At 34.6% G+C, this 16,003-nt stretch overlaps 1 protein-coding gene across 2 annotated transcripts in view; it reads left to right on the top strand.

The window, feature by feature from the left end:
- Nucleotides 1–16,003, top strand: part of BIRC6 (baculoviral IAP repeat containing 6) — a 238,163-nt gene that overhangs the window by 104,313 nt on the left and 117,847 nt on the right. For both annotated transcript variants that reach the window (XM_079940545.1, XM_079940544.1), the window contains 11 exons: nucleotides 794–925; nucleotides 1,723–1,938; nucleotides 2,767–2,950; nucleotides 3,575–3,730; nucleotides 5,091–5,224; nucleotides 5,867–6,020; nucleotides 8,471–8,587; nucleotides 10,210–10,364; nucleotides 11,314–11,440; nucleotides 13,820–13,930; nucleotides 15,402–15,535. In XM_079940545.1, the coding sequence (XP_079796671.1) occupies nucleotides 794–925; nucleotides 1,723–1,938; nucleotides 2,767–2,950; nucleotides 3,575–3,730; nucleotides 5,091–5,224; nucleotides 5,867–6,020; nucleotides 8,471–8,587; nucleotides 10,210–10,364; nucleotides 11,314–11,440; nucleotides 13,820–13,930; nucleotides 15,402–15,535 (1,620 nt within the window). The remainder of the gene's footprint in view (nucleotides 1–793; nucleotides 926–1,722; nucleotides 1,939–2,766; nucleotides 2,951–3,574; nucleotides 3,731–5,090; nucleotides 5,225–5,866; nucleotides 6,021–8,470; nucleotides 8,588–10,209; nucleotides 10,365–11,313; nucleotides 11,441–13,819; nucleotides 13,931–15,401; nucleotides 15,536–16,003) is intronic.

Below are 16,003 nucleotides of genomic sequence, written 5' to 3'. Positions count from 1 at the left end.
TTATGGCTATAATGTTCTAGTGACTTTCTGTTTAGAGTAATGTTCTGCATAATGGATATATGGCAAAGTGGTTTTGTCATTCAGCAGATTTTCAAGGTCTTTCTAGGCAGAAATTTTTTTCTCCTTGTTGGTCTGTTTGTTCATTTCAACCTACTAGTGGTTGCCAGGGGTAGGGATGGGACAGATAGGATAGGAGGGAGGAGGGCGGGCAGCATAAGAGGACAACATGAGAAAACCTTGTGATGGTGATGGTGTACAGTATTAACTGTAGTGGTGGATACCTGAACCAACAAATTGGGTAAAGTGTACAAGAGATCTCTGCATTATTTTTTAACAACTGCATGTGAATTTACAGTTACTGCAATAAACTTTTTAATTAATAAAAAACATAGACATACCAAAAAATGTTCTACTTTTGAAGATTCCCATAAAAGCCAAGCTAAGAATATTGTACAATAAAAGAATTTTCCCCATGTATTTAAAAATAATTCTTTTCCTCTGTTTAAAAAATACTCCATCAGTCAATCTCATTAGTGGCTTACATAAAAAAGTATTCCAGTTATTTCCCTTCTCCCATGGGTAAGAAATTGATTACTTCTTAATTACAACAGGGGGAGATCTTTTATTTGGAATTTGGAAGTGATTTTTAAAAAATCAGCAACATAGTTTAAACTAGATTTTTCAGAGAATTACTTATTCCATTAGTTTGATGTATAGATTCTGAGGAGTATAATAATTTACTTTGTTGTTTTTAACACTGTTAACTATAAGATTAACTTTTTTTTTTTTTAAGCAACTTAACTTACTAAAAGCAAAACAGAAGGCTTTGGTGGAACAGATGGAAAAAGAAAAAATACAAAGCAACAAAGGATCATCATATAAACTTCTGGTAGAGCAAGCCAAATTAAAGCAGGCAACCTCAAAGGTATGATCTTTACTTTTTAATGTAATTATCTTAGAAAAGTCACTCTCCCTTTTAGTATTTTAAGTTACTTGAATAGTTAAGTATTTTTAGTAATGATCAGGAAACTTTGTTATTCTACTTATCAACAAAAATCTATTCTATGTACCTTTTTTGGGAAAAGTAGCTTTTAACTCAAGTAAATATATGATTAATGTGGGCTTAAAATATTTTTCTAGTGTATTTCTTCTAAAGTGAATTGTGTTCCAGTAAATTGAAGGTAAAAGGACTCAGGAAATACATGGGTTTCCTAATGTGTCCTTTATATGTAAAATTTTTTAAAATAATGATATATTTTTTTAAATTTGGGAGATAACATTTATATGTAGCAACCAAGTTTACATATTGTGTTTCTATAAATATGAAATTACAGTTACTCCATCAGAGTTTGAAATGAATTAATACTCTGTACTTAGTATATATAGGTTTCTTTACCATTCACCTTTTATGATTATATTTAGGATGTTTTGGTAATATTTATTTAAAATGTTAGATTTGACCTGTTGTAGCCTTTCTATAGAATTTCACCTTTCTGATATTCTGCTATGTATCTGATACCTTATTTTAAAATAGGACATGAGGTATATTGGTCAGTATAGTTTTTAATAGTCTTACTTTTTGAAGCTTATGGTTTGCCTAAAAATTTTCTTTAGAAGTTGTAAGTTTTCTGAGTGAATATTTTCATGTCATAAATAAACTTTTACTGAAAGAATTTTCATTCAATAAACAGTGGTTTAAATATTGTAAATTTCTGTGTACAGCACTTTAAGGATTTAATTCGATTACGTCGGACAGCAGAGTGGTCTCGTTCTAATTTAGACACAGAAGTTACAACAACAAAGGAAAGCCCAGAGATAGAACCACTTCCATTTACCCTGGCCCATGAACGTTGTATTTCAGTAGTCCAGAAACTTGTCCTTTTTCTCCTCTCCATGGATTTTACATGCCATGCAGATCTCTTATTATTTGTTTGTAAGGTAAGTAAATGAATAGGCATAATTTATAATTATACAGACTTAGAAAAAGAAATAAGAAAAAATGCAGTTTTTAATTGATTTTTAAGAGAAATAAAAGTGCTTTCACTGGTTTTCCTTTTATGCAGTTTAGTTTTTTTTTTAATGTGCCTTGAAAGGTTTTAAAAATATTTTGGCACTTATTTCTTAGGAGACCTAATGTGTGTATATATATATATTTTGCGGTACGCGGGCCTCTCACTGTTGTGGCCTCTCTGGTTGCGGAGCACAGGCTCTGGACGCGCAGGCTCAGCGGCCATGGCTGACAGGCCCAGCCGCTCCGCGGCATGTGGGATCTTTCCGGACCGGGGCATGAACCTGTGTCCCCTGCATCGGCAGGCGGACCCCCAAGCACTGTGCCACCAGGGAAGCCCCTAATGTATATTTTTAACCTAGTAAAAACTAGATTAATGTAGATTTGAAATGTAAGTAATGTGGGTATGTCTATCTACAGCCTACCTTTTGTCTATTAGGATGGGAAATTATTATTATCAGGATAGGAAATCTACAAACGAGTGTCAGATTATAGCAATGAAGGGTGTATTAATGCCCTGAAAGCTTTCCTGTAGCATATTCATTGCTTATAGAAATTATTTTAAACTATTCAACTCAGGTTTTTACCTGGATTTTAATATTTGATCCATGAAATTACATTTCTTTTGCATTTACATCAAATAATTATTTTGACATCAAAAGCATATCTCATTGAAAGCAGTTACTTCAATGCTTTATTTTTGGAGAAAACATATTTAATTGCTATTTAAGTGTATGATTTTATAAAATGTATTACAGGTTCTTGCACGCATTGCGAATGCCACGAGGCCAACTATACATCTGTGTGAGATTGTGAATGAACCCCAACTGGAAAGACTGCTGTTACTTTTGGTTGGAACTGACTTCAATAGAGGAGATATATCTTGGGGTGGTGCTTGGGCTCAATATTCCTTAACTTGTATGCTACAGGATATTTTAGCAGGTTTGTTAGGATTTATTTTTAATAAGGTATGTCAAAATTAGCTTGTTGCTGCTTGACTAGTCTTTAAAGGAAACTGTGAGCTCCTCAAAAGTATAAAATGTCTCTTTCATGTGTGGCAGTAGCAACCATTTAGAATTACTTTTGCGTTCAATTATGTTGACACTTGTAATAAATGCAAGTTTTTATGGAGGAGTTAGGTTACAGAGTACAGGGATATTGGAGCTAGTCAGCTTCCTTATTAATACCAGCAGTGGGCTGCTTCCTAATTCTTTCTGTGCACTTGAGGAAGGTACTCCCTGCTCCTCAGTTTTTTCATCTGTAAAATAAGAATAATAAAAGTATCTTTCTTATGAAGATATTTTGATGAATAAGTGAGTTAATGTGTGTAAAGTGATTATAATAACTCCTTGTTCATATCGCACATTTTGTGTTTGCTATTAGTTAGCATTTGAAGGTCATGCAGTGAGCCCTAGCATTTCCTTGGGTAGGTGTGGACTCATTTGCCTCAGACTCTTTTGTGGTTGGTAGAGTACACATGCTATTCTCAATACTGGATGAAAAACTATGTTTTGGATGTCTGTTTACTAATTACTAAAGCAGTTAGGATGCTCTTCTTACCTGCAGGAGAATTGCTGGCTCCAGTAGCTGCAGAAGCCATGGAGGAAGGAACAGTGAGTGATGATGTAGGTGCAACAGCTGGTGACTCTGATGACGCCCTGCAGCAGTCTTCAGCTCAGTTGCTGGAAACTATAGATGAACCTTTGACACATGATATAACAGGTACATTCTTTAAATTTTTTACTTAAAATATCCGTAGCTCTTTTTTAAGAAAATGAAACATGTTTCAAAATTAAGAATATTAATGAAGTATAAAATTAAGTTTTATATTAGGTCTTTGGCCTTAGTAACCATATCAATTATTTTCCTGATAAGTATGCTTTGCTTTGATTCTCTGAATGCATATTAAAATAAAATGGTATCCTTTCACAGGGTCTGTGTTATCTTGATATGGTCTTATTTGGCTATGTTGAAAGAATTACAACCTAGAAAACAGTTAAAGATACACAGTGGTAAAGATAGCAAGGCTCTTGTTCTCTTTTTCTTTCTTTGTTTTCTGCCTTTTCAAAAACTATAATGTGTATCTTAGCGTGTACAATCCTTTGTGGTGTACTCCTTACTTTTGAAGACTGTTTTGCAATGCTGTGGTCATTTCATCTGTTTCATTCCTTAATCTTAGATTCTGTCATGATTTTATCCTTTCTGTCTGATAGTCCCTTTATCTGGAGTAGACTTTCTTCTCTAGTTTGCATGATGAACTTCTTATCTAAGATTCCCATAAAGCATGCTCTCCTCCAAGAAGCTTTTTCCATTACCACCAGCAATGCTGGAGACTGCCGTCGGTGCTGCCTACATTCTAGATTGCCTCTGATAGCACCTATTACGTTGTAGTTGGTTTAATTTCTGTAGTGTACCCTCACCTCTGAACCTCTGTTAATTTGTTGGAGGGTGGACATTTGTTTTATTAATCTTTATATACTCAGACCCTAATACAGGCTAGTATTTTCTTGGCATTCTATAAATATATGTTGAATAATAGAGGGTGGGAAGGGAAGGAAGATAAGAGTTGTAAGGCATAAAAGGCTAGTTAAAAATTTGGAGTCATCTGAGAGCAAAATCATTTCCAATTCATGATAGAAAAATAAGGTGAATAGCAGTCTTAAAACTGAAATCTTTGCTTTTCACTGTAATACCTGGTATTATTTCCTTAACTACTGGATGTAATATAATGAATTACTTATTGGAGGCAATAAAACGAATAACATTGTTTATTCTAGAAATGGTTAATGATTATTTTTAACAACAAAGTTTATGTAACTTGATTCAACAAGGATTAATCATATGGTATTTTCCCCTAGGAAGTCACATATTATTGCACTGGTGTTCTTAATTGTGTGTTATAGGGTGATATTTTTGCATACTTATGCTTAATTGTCAGGTATAAAAATTTAGAGATTTTTGTATCAGTAGAAATATATATTATGTATAAGTAAATTAACTTTTTCTGTAATTAAAAGCAATATATTGGTTAAATTTTATGTTATGTACTCCACCAAAAAAAATGACTTTCAATTATTTGAAGGTGCACCTCCTCTTTCCTCTTTGGAAAAAGATAAAGAAATTGATCTTGAGCTACTTCAGGATCTAATGGAAGTTGACATTGATCCTTTAGATATTGATTTGGAAAAGGATCCTCTTGCAGCCAAAGTTTTTAAGGTACGATACAGTAGAGTATTCTTTGCAATTAAAACCTTTCATCTTATACTTCTGGGTTATTAATTACTTAAAAGACGAAAGTATACACCTAATATAACCCATTATTTAGCTTACTCAAAATTAAATTCCTCTAGGTACTATAGTAGATTTTTTATAGAACTAGTGGAATAGTATACGGAGGACTTACATCATTTTATTAATATAGCCACTAACATCTTATATGATAGTAAGAACCACTAATAAGCATGGGAGGTATGGTTATGGACTGTTGACATTTCAAGCAGCATTTAAGCTTATCCAAGTTGGGTTCATTGCAGAATCTCCTTCTTTGTTAGCTGTTACTTTTTCTAAAGGAGATACCTCCCTAATACTTTATTTTGGTTCATTTTGTGTGTAAGAGATTTTATTAAAGATGTTAATTACCTCTCAGAGTCTAACAAATAAGGTGTTTTTAGATTTTTGGGGTAAAATGGAGAGAATATTATGAACCATTCCTTTAATCATTAAGATTATGTTTCAGAAATTTGAAGGGTAAGGAGAACGTTTATTTTGTAGCCCTGTTTGACTTTAGGTAATGTAAATAATATGTCACTCTTCGTGAAGAGGCAAAAATAAACCACAGTTTTTTCCTATTCTTTTAAGCCAATAAGCAGTACATGGTATGACTATTGGGGTGCTGATTATGGCACCTACAATTACAACCCATACATAGGAGGTCTTGGAATTCCTGTAGCAAAGCCACCAGCAAATACAGAGAAGAATGGATCACAGACAGTTAGTGTTTCAGTGTCTCAGGGTAAGTGTGTGTTCATATTTTAAGGCATAAGCTATTCTTAAAACAAGTCCTCAATTTATGTATTCTTTGTCTCCTGAGAATTTGATCCTGAGTGTTTGCTGAGAGGGTTTATTATTGCAGGGGTGCCGTGAGAGTGAGTGTCATTCAGAGCTGTGTGTCAGTCAGTTTAGAAGAGCTTCTATTTATGGTCTATTTTTTGTTTCTCAGAATAACACTTTGCAAAATATATTTGTGAGTTGTGTGGGTTTGCTGGTGGTTTTAATTAATTGTGCTTCCTTTTATTTTTATTGTTAATAATAAATTTATATTTTATTTGTAAACAATGAAATCACGTTGAGTATTATTTTTGCACTCTTCTAGTCACATAGAGTATATAACTTTTTTTAAAAATAAAATCTTTTCTTAAATTTTGAAACAATCATACATTTACTGAAAAGTTGCAAGTTAATACAGAGAACATTTGTTATCCTGACGCATTTGGGAGTAAGTTGGTAATCTGGTGTTTTTTTGTTTTATTTTGTTTGTTTTACAAAGCAGAACATTTCTTCTACATAAACACATCAGGAAGCACATTCCATCAAAATCAGGAAATTAACATTAGTAACTTTAAGACCCCATTCAGGTTTCAGCAGTTATGTCTAAATTATGCCCTTTATGCAAAATGATCCAGTACGAAATTGTGTGTTGCATTTACTGTTGACCCATGAATAAGGTGGGGGTGGGGGGCCCACTCCCACACAGTTGGAAGTCTGTGTATAACTTTACAGTTGGCCCTCCGTCTCCAAGGTTTTGCATCCATGCATTCAACCAACTATGGATGGTGCGTACATATTTGTTGAAAAAAGTCCATGTATAAGTGGACTCATGTGGCTCAAACTGTGTTGTTCAAGCATCAACCGTAGTTATCATATCTCTTTAGTCTTATTCAGTCTGCCACACTTTGTCAGAGGTAACTTTCATGACCTTGGTGCTTTTGATGATTATAGGCCAGTTGTTCAGTAGAATGTCCCTCAATTTGGGTTTGTATGCTATTTCCTCACAATTAGATTGTGGTCATGTGTTTTTGGCATAAATATCAAGAAAGTGTACTGCTCAGGTTTTCTTACTGCATCCTATTAGGTGGCTCATGATTTTAATTTGGACCACTGCTGGTGGCTTTAAGTTGAATTACTTGATAAAGGAGATGTCTACCAATATTTTCCAGTGAAAAGTTATTCTTTTCCCTTTTGTAAGAAAGTTTTGATGGGTTGGAGTGGCAGAATAATATTTGGAATCTATTCTTTTTTAAAAAAGTTATTATTTTATTCACTTAGTTTTGAATAGACCAGTGGTTTCCTATTTTATTCAGTGGGTTATAATTTGTTATCATTATTTTCTTGTTTTTATTGAGGTAAATTCAAGAGATCATAAAATTTTCCATTTTAGCCTTTTTTTTTTTTTTTTGCGGTATGCGGGCCTCTCACTGTTGTGGCCTCTCCCGTTGTGGAGCACAGGCTCCGGACGCGCAGGCTCAGCGGTTGTGGCTCACGGGCCCAGCCGCTTCGCGGCATGTGGGATCCTCCTGGACCGGGGCATGAACCCGTGTCCCCTGCATTGGCAGGTGGGCCCTCAACCACTGTACCACCAGAGAAGACCCATTTTAGCCATTTTTAAGTGTACAATTCTGTGGCATTAAGTACATTCGCAGTGTTGTCATTATTTATTTTGATGTTCGAAATGTCCCTGATTTGACCACGGTATCTCCTTTAATCTGGTCTCTGTCTTTTTGAAATGTCTTCATATTTCTTTGAACACTTCCCTGTTTCCTGGCATAACAAAATGCCCCAGGCTCATCATTTACTTTCCCTTCCCCAGACTGGGAGTTAGCCACTTCATGAATGAAAATGGTATTTCAGAACCTTTTAGTGGAGAAATGTGATTAAGAATTCAAAATTTGAGTGCTAGATAGACTTGCTGTTAATTTTTGGCTGTTCCACACTCTCTCTTGATGGATAAATCTAGGGAGTGTGTACACACACTTGTGTTTATATTTATTTCTATATTTGTCTGTCTATCCGTCTAGAATGCCATGAGTCCACATTGATGTATCAGTTAATCTACCAGTAATCTACTCCATAAGCTTCATATTAGTTTTTTCCTTTTCCATATTTCTCTTTTCTCTGATAGTGAGGTACCTGATTTTCATTATTCTTAATTTATTTGCTTCCATTATCATTACTTCACTTACTTGATCTACCTCTCTTTATATATCTACTCTCCCATCTCTAGCCTCCTTTGCACAGATGTTGTTACCTGCTGTAACTCTGACACCCCATGCCAGGTTGTTCTGATGTGAAGATACACTACTCACCCTGTTTTGGGTTCAGATGTCAACATTTTATTGTAGGAAGTAGGACGTGAATAATAATTATCAAATAGGTTTTGTTTTTTCTTTTAATTGCTTTCTGTAGCCCTAGATGCTCGTCTAGAAGTTGGACTTGAACAACAAGCAGAACTTATGTTGAAAATGATGTCAACCCTAGAAGCAGATTCCATTTTACAGGCATTAACAAATACATCTCCTACCTGTGAGTAAAAGTCACCATTCTTAGAGAATTACCATGAACAGTTCATCTCCTGATTATTTTCAGGTGCACTCAGTAAGGATGGATTTTTAAATTCTCCCTTGCTAAGTTAGTAGGAAGTTGAGAAATAAGACAAAGGATTAATGAATCAGGAGAGCAGAGGGGGAACAAATTACCTCCATGTAGTGTTCATAAGTTCAGTCCAAAAACCTGAGTCATGTTTTTGTTATGGTGGTGGTGTGCGGTTAATGAAATTCCTGGGGGAGCCTGCATAGCTAGCTGCCTGGGAGTTCGTTGCATTATATCCAAATTTATGATAAAGTGGGTTTCTTAATAGTAACATCTTTATCTTCCTTTAAGACCAAGATGGAAGACTTAGATAATGAAGATAGCCAAATGGGCCTGATGGAACTACAGAATTGAGAGGATTTACTACCTAATTATTTACAGCAAAAGAAGAAAAACTTTTTGTAGTAAATGACTGGATAGTAAATATTTTAGGCTTTCTGGGGCTATACAGGGTGTGTTGCAGGTCTACTCTGACTTTGTAGCAGGAAAGCAGCTGTAGACAATATATACCTAAATGAATAGGCATGGTTATTAAAGAAACCGTGTTACGGAATCTGGTGGCCTGTCAGATTTGGCCGTTAGGACATGGTTTGCTGACTGTTGATGTTGTTCTAGGCTTGGGTAGATCCCCTTCTGTCAGGTGAGTATAGTTAGATAGCAGCCTGTCTCTCTTAACATAGGAGCTGTGCTGAGGTGATGGTGATATTTTTATTTTTCTTAGGCCAAGAAAAATAAAAACATGGTGGGTAATGGTGGTGAGTAAAGGTGTAGAGATACTAGTTAGAACCTAGGAAGCACATCATGTCCTTCTCCTATGAAGTAAAGTTCCCAACCCATTTCAATAGAGAAATTTGGATTTTTAGGTCTTCCTATGTTAAATTGAATTCGTTTGGTTTGCATTCTGTATTTCTTGCCTTAGGAAGTATATAAAAAAGGAGAAAAAGAGAAGATTCGTCTAGTGTTCTGTTTCTCGATATATTCTATCTTTTGATTATTTTCCTGTGCAGAACTGTGTTCTCCTTTTAATATAAAACTTTCTAAATATATGAAAAACTCTCTTAACATCCCTTTATTTCTCTGCTCCCCATGAATATATACTCAGTTAGTTTGGTGTGTGTATCCTGGCATCAGAATTTTTGAACACTTCCCAGGCAATTTTAATGTGCTATCAAGGTTGAGAATCAATGGATTAGAGTCTAGGTTATTCTAAAACAACCTTCTCAAGAAATAGGCAGGATTCTTTTTTCTTTCCCTTTTCTCCTCCCTCTTATTAATTAGGAAAAAATTGAAAATAAAAATTTATAGAGAGTAAGGTTCTTCTCCCTTTGTGGACAAGTCCTATGAATTTGGGAGCTTCTCTTTGTGGTGATTATCTTTTGAACTTTCAAGTAATGTTGTAAAAACAGGTTTTCAAATAATACAATGCTGAACCATTTTAAAGAATGCAATTTTAATTTTTAAAAAAATATACCTTGACTTACCTGTACATATTAATAACTAGTTAACATTTCTCCTGATACTTTGTGTATAAAATCATAACTGTGTTTAATTTTCAGTATCACAGTCTCCCACTGGAACAGATGATTCGCTTCTAGGGGGTTTACAAGCAGCGAACCAATCCAGCCAGCTCATTGTACAGTTATCATCTGTCCCAATGTTAAATGTTTGTTTCAACAAACTTTTTTCCATGCTTCAAGTCCATCACGTTCAGGTATGACTTCAGGAGAAACTGTGTATTTTTAGACATTATTGCCAGCCTAGAAAAGATGAAAATAAACGGGCAGATCAGTCTCAACCAGACAGGGATGATTTCTTTGTCATACTCAGATGAAAAAATGTTGGAGATACTTTGATTAACCCAGCTCCTCAGTGATAGGTTATTTATAACTTTTATGATTATAAGCTTACTGCTTTTGTTCCAACTACATATTATACACACACCTGCATTTAAAGACTTGAATCACGTCTTTTAATTTAGTAAAACATTTATATTAGGTAAATTATAAATTTTAATTCAGTTAAATTTCATTTGATCTAGAATTTTAAGATGTGTTTGCTTGTGAACTGAATTGAAAATAACCAGAAGAAGTATTTTTCTTTAACATTTATTTTTATTATTTATTTATTTAATTTATTTTTGGCTGTCTTGGGTCTTAGTTGTGGCACGCAGGATCTTAGCTGAGGCATGCAGGGTCTTTTGTTGTGGCATGCGGGCTCTTCATTGCAGCTTCTCTCTAGTTGTGGCGTAAGGGTTTCTCTCTAGTTGTGGTGTAAGGGTTTTCTCTCTCTAGTTGTGACACGCAGGCTCCAGAGTGCATGGGCTCTGTAGTTGTGGCGAGCAGGTTCCAGAACGTGTGGGCTCTGTAGTTTGCAGCATGCAGGCTCTCTAGTTGAGGCACGCAAGCTCAGTAGTTGTGGCGCGTGGGCTTAGTTGCCCCATGGCATGTGGGATCTTAGTTCCCTGACTAGGGATCGAACACATGTCCCCTGCATTGTAAGGTGGGTTCTTCACCACTGGACCACCAGGGAAGTCCCCAGAAGAAGTATTTAATAGAAAAATTATTTACTCATAATCATAAGGATTCATACATGAGATTTTTGCTTAAATGGTATTTCCTAATAGGTACATTTTCTTTCTGTCAATTTACATTCTATTTCAGTTGGAATCACTTCTCCAGTTGTGGCTCACATTGAGTCTGAATTCTAGTTCGTCTGGAAACAAAGAAAATGGAGCAGACATTTTTTTATATAATGCTAATCGAATACCTGTCATTTCATTAAATCAAGGTAAGATTTATTAGAAGGAAAGTTATTAACGTAGCATAAACAATCTAAAAAGGTATTGATTAGGTTAACACCTAATCTTTGTCATTAGGGTTGTAATGTTGTAGTGAAAAAAACATATTTAAAATACTGACTTAATAATTTGCAGGAAAGAGAACAGAAAACTTATTCTCTGGTCTGTATTATGTCTGTGTATAACCCAGACATCAAATCTACAATGTTCTGTTTATCTTTACATTGTAGTTCCTTAAAGTATTGTCTTGTTCATAGGCTGTTCTTTTGCAACTGGTCTTTTTTAAAAATGTGAAATACCTCTAGGGAATTGGTAAATTGGAGAAGGATGTCAATTATTTGTAGAAATTATGTTCTTTCATTTTTTTTCTTGGCAAATGCAGGAATGTGGGAATAGTGAGACTTGAATAATATCCTTCAACAGGAATAGAACTAGTTTTCAGCTCAGGCTATAGGAATCTATTTAAAGAACAGTAAAAATCATTTATTCCTGATGCTTTCTCTCTAGAGATATGCATCATGCATGGCCTTCACATGGCCTGTCTGTCAGCCTTAGTGACAGCCACACTGGCTTACGGTCCTACTTAACATCCGCATTCTCTCAGCAAGAGCTGGCCCTACTTTAATTATTAGGTTTCCTTCTGTTTCACTGTATTAATGATTATTATTATAAATTTTACTCCCATCAGTTTTTAAAACTTTTTTATTGTGAGAAACATTAAGCATAAACAAGAGTGAATAGAAGGGTAAAAAAGTAATTATTTCTTACTGTCATCAGGTATTTTGTGAGTATTCAAATTTCCAATTGTCTAAACTATTACAGAATTTTTTTTGTATATTTGAAATAGATTCCATATGGAGTCTACACATTTTAATTAATTATGTTTCTTAATTCCTCTAATCTGTCTTTTTTTTTTAAATCCCCTTGCAAAGTTTGGTTGTTTTGTCTTTCAAGATTCCCTAGGTCCCAATTTTTAGTGATTGTATCTCTATGATGTCCTCTCTACTTTCTATAAATTGGTAATTAGACATGGAGCTTAATCTGATTTGAGTTTGTTTTTTTTGTTTTTGTTTTTTTTTTTGTGGTACGCGGGCCTCTCACTCTTGTGGCCTGTCCCGTTGCGGAGCACAGGCCCCGGACGCACAGGCTCAGCAGCCATGGCTCACGGGCCCAGCTGCTCCGTGGCATGTGGGATCTTCCTGGACCGGGGCACGAACCCGTGTCCCCTGCATTGGCAGGTGGACTCTCAACCACAGTGCCACCAGGGAAGCCCAGAGGTTTTTTTTTTAAGGCAGTTTCATAGGTTGTCTTTTTTTTATGTTGTTAATAGACACTAATGATTAATGCCTAGAATTAGTAGCAGTTCACAGGAAGTTTTGAAATGAAGATAGTCTAATTTTGTTATTCCTTTTTTATTAACTGAAATACTTCCATAAAGAGAAACTTCCTTTCATGTGCTATCATGTCACCCTTTGGAGATACAGTTTTTATATAGAGCCAGGAAAAATGCTAGAAATTTTCTGTATTTTAAAATTAAATTTAAAAATTAATTGGTTCACAAGTAGTCTATAATCATGACCACTTAGTTTCCTTAGTAAATATCTGTATAAGTTCGTGATTTTAAAGTATTTCTTACGTTTCTGTTACAATCATTATGTTTATTGATGCTGAAATTATGCTGTTTGTGGTCAGTAAGATGATGCTTCATTAGATTCTTTTGGTTTTGTTTTTTGTGAAATACACAACTATATCTTTGTTAGATTTTAATATCATAGGTGTTCCAAACTATATTTCCTGCCTGAGATCTGGAATCAGCCATTCTACACAGTGTTTTAAGGGCAAAAACTGGGCACTGTATTATGTTTGTTTATTTTTAATAACTTTTGGCTTCTCCACCTGCCACATGTGCTTCTTATTTAGGCCTTGCAGGTGACTTAGTTATTGTTTTAGTTTGTGCTTTTTCTGTGAAGTTACATTGGTTTTGAATGGTCAACCCCATCCCTGTCTTTCCAATATGCCCTATTATTTTCAATTTTTGGCTTTGCAGAATGTGAGGATTTTTAGTAAAGCACAAATTGTGTTACAGTAGAAATGCCTGTAGTTTGGAAAGGACAACAAATGTATAGTGATGACATGTTATTTTATTTGTCATGGGATGAGCTTTAACCTTAGATATAAAATGTTATTGACTCTCTAATGCTTTAGTTATGTTTAATGGGGAACTTTTATTTATATGTTTTGAGGACACACGGTAGTGAATTGATTTAAAAAAATAATGTCATGTTTTAAAATTTATTCTTTTTGTTTTAATTCTTAGTAAACATTTGCTTTTTCTGAGTTAAAATTTCCCCTTTCTCTTTTCTACGTAGCATCAATAACTAGCTTTCTCACGGTGTTAGCGTGGTATCCCAATACTTTGCTCCGGACATGGTGCCTTGTTCTTCATAGTCTAACACTCATGACAAACATGCAGCTTAATCGTAAGTCCAAATATTTATTCCTTTAAATCTCTGACATATGCTTTATTATTCTTGCTATGAGATTCTTGAAAAAGATTTTTTCAAGAAGTGATATAGTTGTGAAGATGATTAAATTCTTTATTTGAATATGTCTCTTCTGAATTTGTTCTTTTTGTTGTTGTTCTTAATGTTTCTTGCCCTTTGTGCTTCTTTACTTTGATTATATACTCTCATCTATCTACAGTTACAAGATCAAATTATATTTTTACCTTCTAAAAACTTTTACTAGTTTTTAAAAATTGATTACTCTTAGAGTACAAAGTCAAGTATTTAATGTTAGTCTATGTCTTGTGTTGGTTATTTATTCTTTTTAAAGTAACTTAGCAGTTAAAGATGATTTATTCATTATAATATTCATGAACGTATATGACTAGGTTCCTCGGTGTATGCTTTTCACATCTAAAACCTACATTCACTGAACCTAATCGCTTCTTCTCAGATTCTAAAGTCCTATTAGTTTCCTACTTTCTTCACCCCACTCCTTTATTTCCCAATTAAGATAGTAAAATTAATTTCTGAACCTTTTAAGAAAGGAACTTTTAGTGCTTTCTGTGGCTTTTTGTATCTCAAAGTCACAAAGATACTCTCATACATTATCTTCTGTACTGCTTACTGGTTTTACTTTTTACATTTAGGTCTAGATTTTATCTGACATTCTTAGGTTGTTGGGAAGTAGGTATCCAAGTTCATATTAGAGAGCAAGGAGTAGCCATTTGTGAATTGAAATCTTCATTCCATCTGTAGGTTATGACAGCAGGTGGGTGGATTTCATCCCCATTCTCTTTGGGCTTAATTTCATTGACTAGAAAGCAGCGTCACCTTGATAAAGGTATTAATTAAAATCATTGCTGAGAATCAAAATGCTACTTCATTTTTCATTTGGAATATAATATTTTCCAAATATGGGATTGAAAACATCCCTATGTGATACTGAAGATAGATTTGACTCAAGGATATTTTATTCACTTCAGAAAACTTGTGCATTGTCTGTGTATCAGTTAACAGTATACAACCTTTATGTAGCTGACATGCAAAAATGAATAGGTTTTGCTTCAGTTTATCTTAGAAGGCTGTGTTAAAATTTACCTGAAAAATAGATCTTTATTTCTGGAAGGGGGAAATAATTACTAAGAATAGGCTCACCAAAAGGACAGTAAGCATTTAGTTATTTCTTTTCCACTTGACTGTATACTGAATAAGATGCACATTAAACTAGGTATTTTTCACAGCCAAACTAGGAGAGAGGCAGGAGATCTATGGCAGATGAAAATAGAGAATGAGGCTCAGTCAGTGCAGTAGAGATTCAGATCCTTTTAGTAACTCCCAGGAATATGTGAGTTTCCTTTGAAATTAAAAGATGTTTTAAATACTGCATTTCCATTGTTTCGGGGTCCTTTCGTTGGGGACTTTTTTTTTTCTTAATGTTTTATAGCTGGTTCCAGTACTGCCATTGGAACTCAGGAGAGTACTGCCCATCTGCTGGTTTCAGATCCAAACCTGATTCATGTTTTAGTGAAATTTCTTTCTGGCACCAGTCCACATGGAACAAATCAACACAGTCCACAGGTAATGTGACTTCTGAAAGCCAGTGATAGGCCCAGATTATACAGTAAACTTATTTGTAAAGGAAATTTTAAGTGCAGTTAAATACATAAAATTTTCATTACTAAAGCATTAAATGATGGCCTTTTATGTATCAATGTAATAAAATGTTTTGAATTACATATAATAATAGCTATGCTGAAACTGAATTATAGCAGGTAGTAAGTTTTCTCTTGGAATTTTACTGGATGTTTTAATGTAGCGATATATTTTTGGTGTTAATTTCATATAATTTGAGAAACATTCTAAACAGATATTAACCTTAATGTTAGGGAAGCATTTAAAAAATTGGGGAATTTAAAAATTTTTAAAAATAATGTGTTATGGGCTTCCCTGGTGGCGCAGTGGTTGAGAGTCTGCCTGCCAACGCAGGACACAGGTTCGTGTCCCGGTCCGGGAAGATCCCGCATGCCGCGGAGTGACTGGGCCCGT

The sequence above is a fragment of the Stenella coeruleoalba genome (assembly GCF_951394435.1).
Source record: "Stenella coeruleoalba genome assembly, chromosome: 13".
NCBI classification, from domain to species: Eukaryota; Metazoa; Chordata; class Mammalia; order Artiodactyla; family Delphinidae; genus Stenella; species Stenella coeruleoalba.
The sequence above is the reverse complement of the archived record's forward strand: the minus strand, read 5'-3'. Positions and strand labels throughout refer to the sequence as shown.